At 43.0% G+C, this 18,761-nt stretch overlaps 1 protein-coding gene across 3 annotated transcripts in view; it reads left to right on the forward strand.

Annotated features, from left to right (window-relative positions):
- LOC133552724 (sodium/potassium/calcium exchanger 3-like) overlaps positions 1 to 17,787 on the forward strand; it is a 28,449-nt gene extending 10,662 nt beyond the window's left edge. For 2 of the 3 annotated variants that reach the window (XM_061900144.1, XM_061900142.1), the window contains 12 exons: positions 635 to 738; positions 876 to 950; positions 4,380 to 4,405; positions 4,482 to 4,535; positions 4,604 to 4,740; positions 4,838 to 5,007; positions 8,574 to 8,844; positions 8,960 to 9,126; positions 9,197 to 9,311; positions 10,643 to 10,755; positions 17,256 to 17,321; positions 17,414 to 17,787. In XM_061900144.1, the coding sequence (XP_061756128.1) occupies positions 635 to 738; positions 876 to 950; positions 4,380 to 4,405; positions 4,482 to 4,535; positions 4,604 to 4,740; positions 4,838 to 5,007; positions 8,574 to 8,844; positions 8,960 to 9,126; positions 9,197 to 9,311; positions 10,643 to 10,755; positions 17,256 to 17,321; positions 17,414 to 17,524 (1,409 nt within the window). In that variant the 3' untranslated portion in view covers positions 17,525 to 17,787. The remainder of the gene's footprint in view (positions 1 to 634; positions 739 to 875; positions 951 to 4,379; positions 4,406 to 4,481; positions 4,536 to 4,603; positions 4,741 to 4,837; positions 5,008 to 8,573; positions 8,845 to 8,959; positions 9,127 to 9,196; positions 9,312 to 10,642; positions 10,756 to 17,255; positions 17,322 to 17,413) is intronic. The other variant, XM_061900143.1, reaches the window with a different exon arrangement.
- The last annotated feature ends 974 nt before the right edge of the window (positions 17,788 to 18,761 follow it).

Below are 18,761 nucleotides of genomic sequence, written 5' to 3' on the forward strand. Positions count from 1 at the left end.
TGAGAAAAGGTTTTAAATTAATTAGCGCCCCGGCGGCAACTCAAGGAAATACGGTATTTGCCGCTTTGGAGGTGATTATTATCTTAGGGGAGCGGTTCCACACTCTGTATGGAGACACACAATTAGCTGCAAGCCGCTTGTCAACCAGGGACTAAAACTAAATTGTGTCCGCCAGAGGGGATCTGTGTTTGTGATGGCATTAAACGGCAAAGGCGATGACATACTTTTTCACAAAAATGGGCCAGTACAGATGGGTAGCCAATTCACAATAGCACATAATGCAATCCTCTTGTGGTCACAAGAATATACCCAACATAGACATGAGACATTCACCAAAGGACAAACATGTCTTTTTCCAAACATTACGTAAACAGACTTTCAAAGCAAAACACAGCAGCAAAGGACTTTTACAGGCAAAAGCTAATTTATGAAAGTGCTAAGTGATGAACTAATGAGGTAAGTCCAAGTGGTGTGAGATAAAGCAGCTGGTGGTGTGATTACAGTCCCTCACTTCTTTCTTGAAAATACTTCTTCTTTGTTACATGTTTAAGACTGTGTCTCGCGGCCAAATAAGTAATAAAAAAAAAACAGAAGAGAGAATGTTTTATCTTTTTGGACTCAACTCTGTTTTCAGGAGTGTTTATCACAAAAGGGGACGTAGGTGTGGGAACAATCGTGGGATCAGCCGTCTTTAACATCCTGGTCATCATTGGTCTCTGTGGCATCTTTGCAGTACAGGTCTCACACACACACACACCACTCACACATTCACACACGCACACACACACATACGCACACACACATGCACTCATGAAGTCAAAGCTGTAGTTACGTGTGAGGACTAAAAGTGGGATGTTTCTGTCTTCCTTCTCCAGCCAATCTCTCTGAGCTGGTGGCCTCTGTTTCGCGATGCTGTCTTCTACATCTTTTCCATCATCGTGCTCATCATAGTAAGAAAGAATATTTCAATATTTTCATCCCTTCATGGTAATTAGGAATTGGTACCAAACTTGGTACTTTAAAGGCCTACTGAAATGAGATTTTTTATTTAAACGGGGATAGCAGGTCCATTCTATGTGTCATACTTGATCATTTCGCGATATTTTTGCTGAAAGGATTTAGTAGAGAACATCGACGATAAAGTTTGCAACTTTTGGTCGCTAATAAAAAAGCCTTGCCTGTACCGGAAGTAGCAGACGATGTGCGCGTGACGTCACGGGTTGTAGAGCTCCTCACATCCTCACATTGTTTACAATCATAGCCACCAGCAGCTAGAGCGATTCGGATCCAGAAAGCGACGAATTCCCCATTAATTTGAGCAAGGATGAAAGATTCGTGGATGAGGAAAGTGAGAGTGAAGGACTACAAAAAAAAAGGCGAAAGCTGTGAGAGCGTTTCAGATGTTATTAGACACATTTACAAGGATGATTCTGGATAACCCCTTATCTGTTTATTGTATAATTAGTGTTTTAGTGAGATTATATGGTCGTATATGTACAACCTGAAAGTCGGAAGGGTGTGGCCACGGGTGTGGTGACCGCCAGTGTCTCTGAGGGAAGACAAGTTTCTCGACGAGGCAAAGGCAGCCGGTCGGGCTGAAATATTTTTTTTTTCCCTCCAACAACGGTGGAAGCGTCCGACGGTAGGGGGCGGCCGGTGGGAAGAGGCAAGAGAGTCCGCAGCTGCTTCTTTGAAAGGTGCAGGAGGAACGACGCAAGCTCTCCGCTCATGCCTACGGTAAGAGCCGACTTATTACCACCATTTTCTCACCGAAACCTGCCGGTTGACATGTGGTAGGGAACCATGTTCGCTTGACCGCTCTGTTCCATAGTAAAGCTTCACCGTCATCTTTCGGGAATGTAAACAAGGAAACACCAGCTGTGTTCGTGTTGCTAAATGCGGCTGCAATACATCGCTTCCCACCTACATCTTTCTTCTTTGACGTCTCCATTATTAATTGAACAAATTGCAAAACGACTTATAGCTGTGAATGGTACTGGACCAAAATGTCCTCTACAATGCTTGACGTCACGCGCACACGCGTCATCATACCGGCGTTTTCAACAGGATACTTCGCGCAAAATTTAAAATTGCAATTTAGTAAACTAAAAAGGCCGTATTGGCATGTGTTGCAATGTTAATATTTCATCATTGATATATAAATTATCAGACTGTGTGGTCGCTAGTAGTGGCTTTCAGTAGCCCTTTAATGGGCAGCGACTGAGTTCCGTAGGTACTAACGACTATCATTTTATGTCAAATCCAACATTGCCATTTTCCAATACATGTGTTGCTTGAGACGTCACGTCAGCTAAATAGACCCGCTCATTGGCAGCACACCTTATAATCCGCTGCACCTTATGGCCCAAAAAATACGGTAATAAGAAAACAACATATAACTAAACATTCCAGTTAAAATTTCCATCCATCCATCCATTTACTACCGCTTATTCCCTTTTGGGGGTCGCGGGGGGCGCTGGCGTCTATCTCAGCTACAATCGGGCGGAAGGCGGGGTACACCCTGGACAAGTCGCCACCTCATCGCAGGGCCAACACAGATAGACAGACAACATTCGCACTCACATTCACACGCTAGGGCCAATTTAGTGTTGCCAATCAACCTATCCACAGGTGCATGTCTTTGGAGGTGGGAGGAAGCCGGAGTACCCGGAGGGAACCCACACATTCACGGGGAGAACATGCAAACTCCACACAGAAAGATCCCGAGCCTGGATTTGAACCCAGGACTGAAGGAACTTCGTATTGTGAGGCAGACGCACTAACCCCTCTGCCACCGTGAAACCCTATTTATTATACATATATATATATATATAGTTAAAATTAGTTTTTTTTAAATGTTTTATTAAAGGCCTACTGAAAGCCACTACTACCCACCACGCAGTCTGATAGTTTATATATCAATGATGAAATATTAACATTGCAACACATGCCAATACGGCCTTTTTAGTTTACTAAATTGCAATTTTAAATTTCCCGCGGAGTTTCTTGTTGAAAACGTCGCGGAATGATGACGCGTGTTTGTGTCGTCTCGGGTTGGAGGGGACATATTAGCGCAGCACCACTTGCGGCTAAGAGTCGTCTCTTTTCATCGCGCAATCACACAGTATTCTGGACATCTGTGTTGCTGAATCTTTTGCAATTTGTTCAATTAATAATGGAGAAGTCAAAGTAGAAAGATGGAGGAGGGAAGCTTTAGACTTTTGTCACACAAACACACGGTGTTTCCTTGTTTAAAATTCCCGGATGTGAAGCTTTACTATGGATCAGAGCGGTCAAGCGAAAATGGTTCCCGACCACATGTCAACCGGCAGGTTTTGGTGAGAAAATTGTGGTAAAAAGTCGCCTCTTACCGGAGATCTGCGGAGCTGCAGCTGCCGTGACTTCCCTCAGACACTGGCATCAACACACCCGTGGACACACCCCTCCGACTATCAGGTACTATTTAACTCACTAAAACACTAGCAACACAACAGAAAGATAAAGGATTTCCCAGAATTATCCTAGTAAATGTGTCTAAAAACATCTGAATCACTCCCAATGCAATAGCCTTTTTTTTTTTTTTCTCTAATCCTTCGCTATCAATATCCTCATCCACAAATCTTTCATCCTCGCTCAAATTAATGGGGAAATTGTCGTTTTCTCTCTTTTTGTTGGAGGCTCCCATTATTGAGGATGTGAGGAGCCCTCACACCGGTGACATCATCGTCTGCTACTTCCGGTACAGGCAAGGCTTTTTAATTAGCGACCAAAAGTTGCAAACTTTATCGTCAATGATCTCTACTAAATCCTTTCAGCAAAAATATGGCAATATGGCGAAATGATCAAGTATGACACGTAGAATGGACCTGCTATCCCCGTTTAAATAAGAACATCTCATTTTGGGGCGGCATAGCTCGGTTGGTAGAGCGGCCGTGCCAGCAACTTGAGGGTTGCAGGTTCGATCCCCGCTTCCGCCATCCCAGTCACTGCCGTTGTGTCCTTGGGCAAGACACTTTACCCACCTGCTCCCAGTGCCACCCACACTGGTTTTAATGTAACTTAGATATTGGGTTTCACTATGTAAAGCGCTTTGAGTCACTAGAGAAAAAGCGCTATATAAATATAATTCACTACTCACTTTCAGTAGACCTTTAAATTAGATTTTATTTGTAATCAAATGAACATTTATTAACACATGCAAAGGTAAAGGAAATTGGTACTGTTAAGTATTGGTGTAAGGTACCCATTCCTAATGGCAATTTACACCTTCTAAAAGTTAACATCCATACTGGAGCTCCTCTCATCTATTTGATTAGCAGTCCTTGATGAACCTTTTCTGCCTGGAGTCTGATTCTTTGTTGTCTTCCTTAAACTTGCAGGTGATCTACGATGAAAAAGTCCAGTGGTAGGATCTTTGGCTAGAAGCCCAGTTTACAAGTTCCAGTAGTGAATTTCTCAGTCTGTGTGTGTGCATCTTGCAGGTGGGAGACAATTGTGCTGATCTCCATGTATGGACTGTACATCGTTATCATGAAGTAAGTCTAGTCTCACCCATTGTTTACATTGGCTTGCACCAGGCCGACACCAGTGTGTGTGTGTTCAGGTTCAATGGCTCCCTGTGCAGCCTGGTAGAGAGGCACTGCAGTCCCGGAGGTCAGCCATGTTTGAGCAGCCTGCGCCGGACAACAGCGGTGGGAAATGCCGGAGACTGTGACGCCGATATTGTGCCACTCAAGTCAGGTATGTGATCCTTCCAGCTGACCCATTGATGTTGCTCCTGTGGGAATCTAAAATCCTGCGTTCTTAACCTTCTTCTTTTCCTTGACATCTTGCTCAGACTCTTGCGCGGTGGTCGGTCAAAACTCAGGAGTGGTGATGGTGGATGAGCTGCTCAACCTGCATCCTCACCAGCTCACCTTCTCAGAGGCAAGCCTCCGCCTTCTCATCACCTCGCATTTCCCCCCCTACACCCGCCTGCGCATGGCGGGACGCATGGTCATCAACGAGGTAGACTGCACGCGCTTGCACCCTTCCACTAACTCCCCTCCTCGCTGTGCTAGTGGACCCAACCCATCCCGGTGAGCGGGCCAACTCTTTTGGGCTTAAGCCCTACCTGCCAAGCTTGAGACCTCCGATTGTGGGAGTGGGGGCGTGGTTAAGAGGGGAGAAATATATATTTACAGCCAGAATTCACCAAGTCAAATATTTCATATATATATATAAGAAACACTTGACTTTCAGTGAATTCTAGCTATATATATATATAATATATCTTGATTGGATTATCCAGAGAATAGTGCTCGATACCGTGGTAGAGCGCAATATGTAGGTGTGGGAAAAATCACAAGACTACTTCATCTCTACAGAACTGTTTCATGAGGGGTTCCCTCAATCATCAGGATATCTCCTGATGATTGAGGGAACCCTTCATGAAACAGTTCTGTAGAGATGAAGTAGTCTTGTGATTTTTCCCACACCTACATATATATATAATATATATATATATATATATATATATATATATATATATATATATATATATATATATATATATATTAGGGCTGTGAATCTTTGGGTGTCCCACGATTCGATTCAATATCGATTCTTGGGGTCACGATTCGATAATATATCAATTTTTTCAATTCGATTCGGTTCTCGATTCAAAAACGATATTTTTCCGATTCAAAAGGATTCTGTATTCATTCAATACATAGGATTTCAGCAGGATTTACCCCAGTCTGCTGACATGCTAGCAGAGTAGTAGATTTTTTTTTAAAAAGCTTTTATCATTGTAAAGGACAATGTTTTATCAACTGATTGCAATAATGTAAATTTGTGTAACTATTAAACGAACCAAAAATACGACTTATTGTATCTTTTTGAAAATATTGGACACAGTGTGTTTTCAAGCTTATGAGATGCGATGCAAGTGTAAGCCACTGTGACACTATTGTTCTTTTATTTTTATAAATGTCTAATGATAATGTCAATGAGGGATTTTTAATCACTGCTATGCTGAAATGATAACTAATATTGATACTAAATCCTTTCAGCAAAAATATGGCAATATCACGAAATGATTAAGTATGACACATAGAATGGACCTGCTATCCCCGTTTAAATAAGAACATCTCATTTCAGTAGGCCTTTAAAGACTACTCCAATTGTTTAGCTGAGTATTTACATCTGTGTGTGGCATTGCATTAGTCTCTTACAAGAATAAATCCATACAAAGAGAATAATGCCACGTATGATGTGTGGAGACATCTCACCCCAACAATTTGGGCAGAAAGGTGGTGTACATGTGTAAATAGTGTGCTAAGAGCTGGATCAAACATGCAGCAGCATATAGACACCTGCCCTATGATATATCATTATTTCCATATATTCCCATTCATTCCCATGGAATCTGTCCAACTTTGAATCATCCGAAAATGGTCAATATTTACAAACTTCTTGAGCTTAACTTCCACCACTTTGCACCCTACTAAGGAAGTATCTTCTGCCGATAATGTAACTACCACACGTTAACTCTATACTCTGCCTATAATGTGGCCAGCACATATGTTAAAGTATGTTGAAGAGGTTCATTTAGCCTACTGACGTGTATTTATGAATGGTTGATTTATATAGGCTAGTAAGGTAAAGTGTTGTACCTGACAAGTTTCGGCTAACTTGCCTTACTAGCCTATATAAATCAACCATTTATAAATACACGTTAAAGGCCTACTGAAATGAGATTTTCTTATTTAAACGGGGATAGCAGGTCCATTCTATGTGTCATACTTGATCATTTCGCGATATTGCCATATTTTTGCTGAAAGGATTTAGTAGAGAACATCGACGATAAAGTTCGCAACTTTTGGTCGCTAATAAAAAAGCCTTGCCTTTACCGGAAGTAGCAGACGATGTGTGCGTGACGTCATGGGTTGTAGGGCTCCTCACATCTGAACATTGTTTACAATCATAGCCAGTAGCAGCTGAAGCTATTCGGACCGAGAAAGCGACAATTTCCCCAATAATTTGAGCGAGGATGAAAGATTTGTGGATGAGGAAATTTAGAGTGAAGGACTAGGGAAAAAAATAAAAGGCGATTGCAGTTGGAGCGATTCAGATGTTATTAAACACATTTATTAGGATAATTCTGGAAAATCCCTTATCTGCCTATTGTGTTGCTAGTGTTTTAGTGAGATTAAATAGTACCTGAAAGTCAGAGGGGTGTGGCCACGGGTGTGTTGACCCAGATTCTCTGAGGGAAGTCACGCAGCTGCAGCAGGATGAAAGCTCTGCTGATGTCTCCGGTAAGAGCCGACTTATTACCACAATTTTCTCACTGAAAACTGCCGGTTGACATTCGGTCGGGATCCATGTTCGCTTGACCGCTCTGATCCATAGTAAAGCTTCACCTTCGGCAGTTTTAAACAAGGAAACACTGGCTGTGTTTGTGTGGCTAAAGGCTAAAAGCTTCCCACCTCCATCTTTCTACTTACACTTCTCCATTATTAATTGAACAAATTGCAAGAGATTCAGCAACACAGATGTCCAGAATTCTGTGTAATTATGCGATAAAAGCAGACTACTTATAGCTGGGATCGGGCTGGAAAATAATGTCCGCTACAACCCGGAACGTCAAACGCACGCGTCGTCATACCGCGAGGTTTTCAACACGACCCTTCGCGGGAAATTTAAAATTGCAATTTAGTAAACTAAACCGGCCATATTGGCATGTGTTGCAATGTTAATATTTCATCATTGATATATAAACTATCAGACTGCGTGGTCGGTAGTAGTGGCTTTCAGTAGGCCTTTAACTCTATACTCTGCCTATAATGTGACCAGCACACATGTTGAAATCCCCACCAGAAGTTGCGAACAAGCTTTAAGAATGTCCAACAAAGCTACAAAGCATCAAATGCAAAGCGGGCACAAAAGTCATTCTCTGATCTCCAATACTTCACTTCCTGTCTTGCCTTGTGGCGTGCACACTTCACTTCCTGTCCTGCCTTGTGGAGTGTGTGGTGGATTGTCCGAAGCTTAAACTGCAAACAAAGTGGTTTTAGTACAAAAGTTTTATTTACCCAATGTCAAAAAGTACAGGTTGGATTAAATTGCCCATGCAAACAGACATCGTCTTTCCAGAGAGACGTGGATGATCGAAATCAAGCGAATCATATCAAAAGTTGGTCCACTGGCTTTTTATATGTTTCCCTCATGTGTCAAGGTCTGGCTGTTTTGCAACTGCTTGTTCTAAAACAACCATGGATCCTTTAGTCATAACAAACTATCAAAACATATTTTAGAATAGTCAGAACGACCACAAACTGAACTTTCCCCCACATATGATCAGCAGAGGCTTTTAGATAGACTTTCTTTTTGGACTAAAACAGACATAAAATATGGTATAAAAGTCCAAAATTCCACTACACATACATGTCTGCCATCTTTGCTCCTGTGCTGGCTCACACTCACTGTATCAGCCCTTTCAGTCTAGCATCAACCCCCTCTGCAACCCTAGTGCTTTGGGGATTTCTCCTCTTACCTGTAACTCACTGGCCTCCCCTCTCCTCCCACAGAGACAAAGGCTGATCCGGGCTCAGGCCGGCGCCAAAGAGGGCGGACCATCAGTGGACGACGGCGCCGCAGGGCCGTGGGGGAGAGAGAACGGGTTGGCGGCCGTGGCGGACGCTCAGCCTTTGGAGGCGGAGAGACCGGTGGGGAAGGAGCCCGGACGGCAGCTTGGGGGCGGGACCAAAGACGAGGACGAGGAGCAGGAGGAAGAGCAGGAGCAAGAGCAGGAGGAGGAAGAGGAGGAGAATAGTCCGTTTAAACCTTTCATCATACCAGGTGGAAACTTTCTTGACTGAAGCCTCCATCAATCATTCTATTAACTGTGTGTGTGTGTGTGTGTGTGTGTGTGTGTGTGTGTGTGTGTGTGTGTGTGTGTGTGTGTGTGTGTCAGAGGGCTGGTGTGTGCGTGCGAAGTGGCTGCTGTCGTGGCCCGTCAGCCTGGTGCTCCACTGCAGCATGCCCGACTGCACACTTCCACAGTGGCAACACTGCTACCTGCTGACCTTCCTCACCTCCACACTCTGGATCGCCCTCTTCTCCTACCTCATGGTCTGGATGGTACGACACACACACACACACACACACACACACACATTGGTGCCTGTCCACAGACTTGTTGTCCTTGCAGGTGTCCATCATCAGCTACACACTTGGGATCCCCGAGGTCATCATGGGCATCACCTTCCTGGCGGCCGGCACCAGTGTCCCTGACTGCATGTCCAGCCTCATCGTGGCCCGCCAGGGTGTGTCTCCATGGCAACACACACACACACACACAAATGTTACTGAGTGTTTAGTCAGCCAGCGATTGTGCAAGTTCTTCCACTTAAAATGATGACAGAGGTCTGTAATTTTCATCATAGGTACACTTCAACTGTGAGAGACAAATGTGGAAAAAAAATCCAGGAATTCACATTGTAGGAATTTTAAAGAATTTATTTGTCAATTATGGTGGAAATTAAGTATTTGGTCACTTCAAACAAAGAAAATCTGTGCCTCTCACAGACCTGTAACTTTTTCTTTAAGAAGCTATTCTGTCCTCCAGTTGTTACCTGTATTAATGGAACCTGTTTGAACTCGTTATCTGTATAAAAGACACCTGTCCAAAGCCTCAAACAGTCAGACTCCAAACTCCATTATGGCCAAGACCAAAGAGCTGTCGAAGGACACCAGGAAAAGAGTTGTAGACCTGCACCAGACTGGGAAGAGTGAATCTACAATAGGCAAGCAGCTTGGTGTGAAAAAATCAACTGTGGGAGCAATTATCAGAAAATGGAAGTCATACAAGACCACTGATAATCTCCCTCGATCTGGGGCTCCACGCAAGATCTCATCCCGTGGGGTCGAAATGATCATGAGAACGGTGAGCAAAAATCCCAGAACCACACGGCGGGACCTGGTGAATGACCTGCAGAGAGCTGGGACCAAAGTAACAAAGGTTACCATCAGTAACACACTACGCCGACAGGGAATCAAATCCTGCAGTGCCAGACGTGTCCCCCTGCTGGATATGCCAGTGCATGTCCAGGCCCGTCTGAAGTTTGCCAGAGAGCACATGGATGACACAGCAGAGGATTGGGAGAATGTCATGTGGTCAGATGAAACCAAAATAGAAGTTTTTTGTATAAACTCAACTCGTCGTGTTTGGAGGAAGAAGAATACTGAGTTGCATCCCAAGAACACCACACCTACTGTGAAGCATGGGGGTGGAAACATCATGCTTTGGGGCTGTTTTTCTGCTAAGGGGACAGGACGATTGATCCGTGTTAAGGAAAGAATGAATGGGGCCATGTATCGTGAGATTTTGAGCCAAAACCTCCTTCCATCAGTGGGAGCTTTGAATGGTTGACCAAATACTTGTTTTCCACCATAATTTACAAATAAATTATTTAAAATTCCTACAATGTGAATTCCTGGATTTTTTTTTCTCATTCTGTCTCTCACAGTTGAAGTGTACCTATGATGAAAATGACAGACCTCTGTCATCATTTTAAGTGGGAGAACTTGCACAATCGCTGGCTGACTAAATACTTTTTTGCCCCACTGTACATGAGCAGTGTGCATGTGCCTGCAGGCCTGGGAGACATGGCCGTGTCCAACTCCATCGGCAGCAACATCTTTGACGTGCTGCTGGGTCTGGGCTTCCCCTGGGCTCTGAGGACTCTGGTGGTCAGCTACGGCTCAGTGGTGAGTGGTGAGCTCATTGCTCCTCCCCTGCCTTCTAAGCAAGGCACCTTTATCGCAGTGCGTACACAAAAGTGCAAGATGACAACAAGCCACAAATGTGAAGTCATCACTCAAATTCAGAGCATGAAACAAAATGATGGTAGAACAATGTGAAAATGAATGAAGGAGAGTCGATCCAATACTTCCCCTCATCGTATTCACAATCAAAGTGTTTCTTGCCTGGATTTGAACTTGGCCAAAGTTCACATCTTCTGCAAGACTCTTTCAGATTGTAGAAGCTTAGAAGTCAAAGGTAGCCTGGCCATGTTTGGACCAGCAGGAGACTCCTCTCTCAGCTTCTCGCAGCTCTACATCCTTCACCTCAGCGTCTCCTCTTCTCTGAGCCGGAACAGGAAGCCAGTGCACTGACTAATGTGCTCATCTGTCCTGCTTCTAGTCAAACTCCAGCAGCAGCACTTGGAAGTGATGCAGCCGCTATAAGAGCCCAGTGAGAAGGTCGTTGCAGTTGGAGACCAAGGCATGGATTAGTCCTGCTTCTAGTCAAACTCGAGCAGCAGCACTGATATGTGAGGCAGCTGCTTTACAGCTGCTTTAAAGAGCCCAGTGAGAAGGTTGTGACAGTTGGAGACCAAGGCACGGACTAGTCCTGGTTCTAGTAAAACTCGAGCAGCAGCACTTTGGATGTAATGCAGCTGCTTTACAGCTGCTTTAAAGAGCCCAGTGAGATGGCCGTTACAGTTGGAGACCAATGCATGGACTAGTCCTGGTTATAGTCAAACTCGAGCAGCAGCACTTTGATGTGATGCAGCTGCTTTAAAGAGCCCAGTGAGAAGGTTGTTACAGTTGGAGACCAAGGCATGGATTACTCCTGGTTCTAGTCAAACTCGAGCAGCAGCACTTTGGATGTGATACAGCTGCTTTAAAGAGCCCAGTGAGATGGTCGTTACAGTTGGAGACCATGGAATGGACTAGTCCTGCTTCTAGTCAAACTCGAGCAGCAGCACTGATATGTGATGCAGCTGCTTTACAGCTGCTTTAAAGAGCCCAGTGAGAAGGTTGTGACAGTTGGAGACCAAGGCATGGACTAGTCCTGGTTCTAGTCAAACTCTAGCAGCAGCACTTTGGATGTAATGCAGCTGCTTTACAGTTGCTTTAAAGAGCCCAGTGAGATGGTCGTTACAGTTGGAGACCAATGCATGGACTAGTCCTGGTTCTGGTCAAACTCGAGCAGCAGCACTTTGGATGTGATACAGCTGCTTTAAAGAGCCCAGTGAGATGGTCGTTACAGTTGGAGACCATGGAATGGACTAGTCCTGCTTCTAGTCAAACTCGAGCAGCAGCACTTTGGATGTGATGCAGCTGCTTTAAAGCTGCTTTAAAGAGCCCAGTGAGAAGGTTGTTACAGTTGGAGACCAAGGCATGGACTAGTCTTGGTTCTAGTAAAACTCGAGCAGCAGCACTTTGGATGTGATGCAGCTGCTTTACAGCTGCTTTAAAGAGCTCAGTGAGAAGGTTGTTACAGTTGGAGACCAAGGCATGGACTAGTCTTGGTTCTAGTAAAACTTGAGCAGCATCACTTTGGATGTGATGCAGCTGCTTTACAGCTGCTTTAAAGAGCCCAGTGAGATGGTCGTTACAGTTGGAGACCAATGCATGGACTAGTCCTGGTTCTAGTCAAACTCGAGCAGCAGCACTTTGGATGTGATGCAGCTGCTTTACAGCTGCTTTAAAGAGCCCAGTGAGATGGTCGTTACAGTTGGAGACCAAGGCATGGATTACTCCTGTTTCTAGTCAAACTCAAGCAGCAGCACTTATATGTGATGCAGCTGCTTTACAGTTGGTTCAAAGAGCCCAGTGAGATGGTCCTTACAGTTGGAGACCAAGGCATGAATTGGAGTAGTCCTGGTTCTAGTCAAACTCGAGCAGCAGCACTTGGAAGTGATGCAGCTGCTGTAAGAGCCCAGTGAGAAGGTCCTTACAGTTGGAGACCAAGGCATGGAATGGAGTAGTCCTGGTTCTAGTCAAACTCGAGCAGCAGCACTTTAATGTGATGCAGCTGCTTTAAAGAACCCAGTGAGATGGTTGTTACAGTTAGAGACCAAGGCATGTACTAGTCCTGGTTCTAGTCAAACTCGAGCAGCAGCACTTTGGATGTGATGCAGCTGCTTTAAAGAGCCCAGTGAGATGGTTGTTACAGTTAGAGACCAAGGCATGGACTAGTCCTGGTTCTAGTCAAACTCGAGCAGCAGCACTTTGGATGTGATGCAGATGCTTTAAAGAGCCCAGTGAGATGGTTGTTACAGTTGGAGACCAAGGCATGGATCACTCCTGGTTCTAGTCAAACTCGTGCAGCAGCACTTTGGATGTTATGCAGCTGCTTTAAAGCTGCTTTAAAGAGCCCAGTGAGATGGTCGTTATAGTTGGAGACCAAGGCATGGATTACTCCTGGTTCTAGTCAAACTCGTGCAGCAGCACTTTGGATGTGATGCAGCTGGTTGAAAGAGCCCAGTGTTAGATGTTTGTGTTAGGTTAGTGTTAGGTGGTTAGAGTAGTCGAACTTCCTGGAGACCAAGGCATGGATTAGTCTTTGCAAGTCTGCTGGAGTCATTATCCCTCTGATGTTCTCCAGGTGGTAGAAAGCTGCTGATGTTATCCACTGAAGGTTAAAGTTCAAGTTTGAGTCCATTATTACCACTCTAACCTGGTTAACTCCTTGTTAACTAAGTGTGTAGCATCCATTCTTTTATTGATACAAGCGCTATAAAGAATATACATGTAAATATATCTTATATTCATCTATATTATATCATCAATTCTTTGTGTACATTTACCTTCAATTGTGCAAATATGAACTTTTTACCATTGAAATGATCCACAATCTACATTGAGTGCCGCACAGATTCACTCATGTAAATGACAACATATTCATTTCTTATGGAATAAACAAATGCTTATTTATCACAAATTGAAAGACTTCACAGGTGTAAACATGTTGAAGACTGACCTAAACTATTTCAAAGTGGACATAAAATGTTGTTGCGAACATAATAGTCAGGACAGGTCAATAACATATTGTTGTTTTTGTAGTGTGAAAGCAAGACAACTTGAAGTATGGTTTGACACACAAAAAGGTGCGCGTCGTTTATTCATCAAAGACGAGAAAGAATGTAGCGACAATCATCAAGCGACTTAAAATGGCCATCACAACAAACCCCCACCTTACAGGGGCCGCTCTGAATGACTCGCTCTTAAGTGCAAACATGACTGTAAACAACAACAACATTGGAACAGTGACAGTGAATGATGTCCTTAAATACTGATGATGACAAAGTCAACTACAAACCCTGTTTCCATATGAGTTGGGAAATTGTGTTAGATGTAAATATAAACAGAATACAATGATTTGCAAATCATTTTCAACCCATATTCAGTTGAATATGCTACAAAGACAACATATTTGATGTTCAAACTGATAAACATTTTTTTGTTTGCAAATAATCTTTAACTTTAGAATTTGATGCCAGCAACACGTGACAAAGAAGTTGGTAAAAGTGGCAATAAATACTGATAAAGTTGAGGAATGCTCATCAAACACTTATTTGGAACATCCCACAGGTGTGCAGGCTAATTGGGAACAGGTGGGTGCCATGATTGGGTATAAAAACAGCTTCCCAAAAAATGCTCAGTCTTTCACAAGAAAAGACGGGGCGAGGTACACCCCTTTGTCCACAACTGCGTGAGAAAATAGTCAAACAGTTTAAGAACAACGTTTCTCAAAGTGCAATTGCAAGAAATTTAGGGATTTCAACATCTACGCTCCATAATTTCATCAAAAGGTTCAGAGAATCTGGAGAAATCACTCCACGTAAGCGACATGGCCGGAAACCAACATTGAATGACCGTGACCTTCGATCCCTCAGACGGCACTGTATCAAAAACCGACATCAATCTCTAAAGGATATCACCACATGGGCTCAGGAACACTTCAGAAAACCACTGTCACTAAATACAGTTTTTCACTACACCTGTGAGTGCAAGTTAAAGCTCTACTATGCAAAGCAAAAGCCATTTATCAACAACATCCAAAAACGCAGCCAGCTTCTCTGGGCCCGTGATCATCTAAGATGGACTGATGCAAAGTGTAAAAGTGTTCTGTGGTCTGACGAGTCCACATTTCAAATTGTTTTTGGAAATATTCGACGTCGTGTCATCCGGACAAAAGGGGAAGCGAACCATCCAGACTGTTATCGACGCAAAGTTCAAAAGCCAGCATCTGTGATGGTATGGGGGTGCATTAGTGCCCAAGGCATGGGTAACTTACACATCTGTGAAGGCACCCTTAATGCTGAAAGGTACATACAGGTTTTGGAACAACATATGCTGCCATCTAAGCGCCGTCTTTTTCATGGACGCCCCTGCTTATTTCAGCAAGACAATACCAAGCCACATTCAGCAAGTGTTATAACAGCGTTGCTTCGTAAAAAAGGAATGCGGGTACTTTCCTGGCCCCCCTGCAGTCCGGACATGTCTCCCATCAAAAACGTGTGTCGCATTATGAAGCGTAAAATACGACAGCGGAGACCCCGGACTGTTGAACGACTGAAGCTCTACATAAAACAAGAATGGGAAAGAATTCCACTTTCAAAGCTTCAACAATTAGTTTCCTCAGTTCCTAAACATTTATTGAGTGTTGTTAAAAGAAAAGGTGATGTAACACAGTGGTGAACATGCCCTTTCCCAACTACTTTGGCACGTGTTGCAGCCATTAATTATTATTTGAAAAAAAAATACACAAAGTTTATGAGTTTGAAGATCAAATATCTTGTCTTTGTCGTGCTTTTAATTGAATATGGGTTGAAAATGATTTTCAAATCATTGTATTCTGTTTATATTTACATCCAACACAATTTCCCAACTCATGAAAACGGGGTTTGTAGATAAGCAAGAAACTTTTTAGAACTTAGTTTGATAAGCAAGGAACTTCTTGGAACTTAGTTAGATAAGGGAGAAACTTATTGGAACTTAGATAAGCGAGGAACTTCTTGGAACTTTTTTTAACTTAAGTTAGATAAGCAAGGTACTTCTTTGAAATTAGTTGGATAAGCAAGGTACTTCTTTGAACTTAGATAAGCAGGGAACTTATTTGAACTTAGTTGGATAAGAAAATAAGTTGTATAAGAAAGGAACTTCTTTGAACTTAGGTTTGATAAGAAAGAAACTTATTTGAACTTAGTTGGATAAGAAAGGAACTTCTTCGAACTTAGTTGGATAAGCAAGGATCTTCTTTGAACTTAGTTGGATAAGCAAGGAACCTCTTTGAACTTAGTTAGATAAGCGAGGAACTTCTTTGAACAAACTTCTTTGAACTTAGTTGGATAAGCAAGGAACTTCTTTGAACTTTAAGCGAGGAACTTCTTTGAACTTAGTTAGATAAGCAAGGAACCTCTTTGAACTTAGTTAGATAAGCGAGGAACTTCTTTGAACAAACTTCTTTGAACTTAATTGGATAAGCAAGGAACTTCTTTGAACTTAGTTAGATAAGCAAGGAACTTCTTCGAACTTAGTTGGATAAGCAAGGAACTTCGAACTTAGTTGGATAAGCAAAGATCTTCTTTGAACTTAGTTGGATAAGCAAGGAACTTTTTTGAACTTAGTTAGCTAAGCAAGGAACTTATTTGAATTAACTTCTTTGAACTTAGTTGGATAAGCAAGGAACTTCTTTGAACTTAGTTGGATAAGCAAGGAACTTCTTTGAACTTAGTTGGATAAGCCAGGAACTTCTTTGGACTTAGTTGGATAAGCCAGGAACTTCTTTGAACTTAGTTGGATAAGCCAGGAACTTCTTTGAACTTAGTTGGATAAGCAAGGAACTTCTTTGAACTTAGTTGGATAAGCCAGGAACTTCTTTGAACTTAGTTGGATAAGCCAGGAACTTCTTTGAACTTAGTTGGAAAAGCCAGGAACTTCTTTGAACTTAGTTGGATAAGCCAGGAACTTCTCTGAACTTAGTTGGATAAGCCAGGAACTTATTTGAACTTAGTTGGATAAGCCAGGAACTTATTTGAACTTAGTTGGATAAGCCAGGAACTTCTTTGAACAACCTTCTTTGAACTTAGTTGGATAAGCAAGGAACTTCTTTGAACTTAGTTGGATAAGCAAGGAACTTTTTTGAATGAACTTCTTTGAACTTAGTTGGATAAGCAAGGTACTTCTTTGAACTTAGTTGAAAAAGCAAGGTACTTCTTTGAACTTAGTTGGACAAGCAAGGAACTTCTTTGAACTTAGTTGGATAAGCAAGGAACTTCTTTGAGAAGTGAGAGCAAAGAATGACCTTAACTCAGACTAAATAACTAGAAGATGATCAGAGATGACTCTTAATTCTTGCTCTTGCAAGACTTTTGTCATGATTGTATGCTTCCAACTTTGTGGGACATGACTGTGGTCCTCCTGGTGTCGGTGTGGAAGAGCACGACCTGAGTCATCTTCTTGGGTGTTTGCAGGTGACAATCAACAGCAGAGGCCTGGTTTACTCCGTCATCCTTCTCTTGGCCTCAGTGACTCTCACTGTAAGTCTGCGTTTACATCCCTCCATCTTTTTCACCTGCCACAACACAACAAGATGTCTTCCTTCTTTCTCTCTGGTGTCCGCCTGCTGCAGGTCCTGTGTGTGCACCTGAACCGCTGGAAGTTGGACCGCAGGCTGGGCGTCTGGCTCCTGCTGCTCTACGCCATCTTCCTCTTTTGCTCCATCGGCTTTGAGTGGCTGTAGAGAAGACGCACTTTGGCGTTTTTTCACTACAGTCAATTTCATAAGAGCTCCTTTTGATATGAGAGGGTTTTGTACCTGCAACACAACTCTAGAATACAGTTGGAATGTCCTCTTCAGTACATAGTCCATCATGACTCGCGCTCGCTCAGCTGAAAGTGGCGTGTGACAGAAAGTTGTTTACAAGTGTTTGATTGTTTGTGCCAGGAAGAAGTGCTGCTCTGTTATTGTCGGGGAAATTAAAACGCCGCGTTACGTGAAAATCACTTTGTGCTTTTCAATGGCTGCTGATTTGAGATGCCAGACAAAGTGGACTTTTGTCCTGGTAGGAGGTTTACTGAAATTACCAACATTAATACAGTAGTTTTTTTTTTTTAACAGATACATTTAATATTTCTGGCCACTGACATTGCAAACAATTTGAACGGTAACACTGTCTTATGAACATTTAATTAAGTGACTCTGGAATACCACTAGATGGAGCCCACATACCACAGGGTGAGAATCACTGTCAATTTATCCTACTTGCTAACCCTCCTGAATTTCCTGGGAGACTCCCGAAATTCAGGCGGAGCTAGAGGCCACGCCCCCTCCAGTTCCGTGCGGACCTGAGTGACGTGTCGACAGCCTGTTTTCACGTCTATAAACAGCGTGTCTGCCCAATGACGGTATAACTGTAGAATGATCGAGGGCGAGTTCTTGGTTTCTTATGTGGGTTTATTGTTAGGCAGTTTCACTAACGTCCTCCCAGCGCGGTAACAACACACAACAACAGCAGTCACGTTTTCGACTACCGTAAAGCAGTTCGTCGGCCGTAAACAGCAATGTTGTGACACTCTTAAACAGGACAATACTGCCATCTACTGTGCATGCATATGTGACAATAACATCTACGGCTTTTAGAGAGTGCAGTGCACAACTGCGCACACAAGGAGACGAAGCAGAAGAACAAGGAAGATACAGCCACGGCGACGCCGGCGACAAGTAAGATGAAGAAATATGCTCGTAAGTTCCAACATTTTTTTTTTAATTCAAGTACCCCCTAATCAAAGCAAAGCATTTTTGGTTGAAAAAAAAGAGACAAAGAAATAAAATACAGCTCTATGTCATCAGTTTGTGACTTATTAAATTGTATAACGGTGCAAAATATTGCTCATTTATGGTGGTCTTTCTTGAACTATTTGGGAAAAAGATACTAAAATAACTAAAAACGTGTTGAAAAATAAACAAGTGATTCAAT

This window comes from Nerophis ophidion, linkage group LG05, assembly GCF_033978795.1.
Source record: "Nerophis ophidion isolate RoL-2023_Sa linkage group LG05, RoL_Noph_v1.0, whole genome shotgun sequence".
Taxonomy (NCBI): Eukaryota; Metazoa; Chordata; class Actinopteri; order Syngnathiformes; family Syngnathidae; genus Nerophis; species Nerophis ophidion.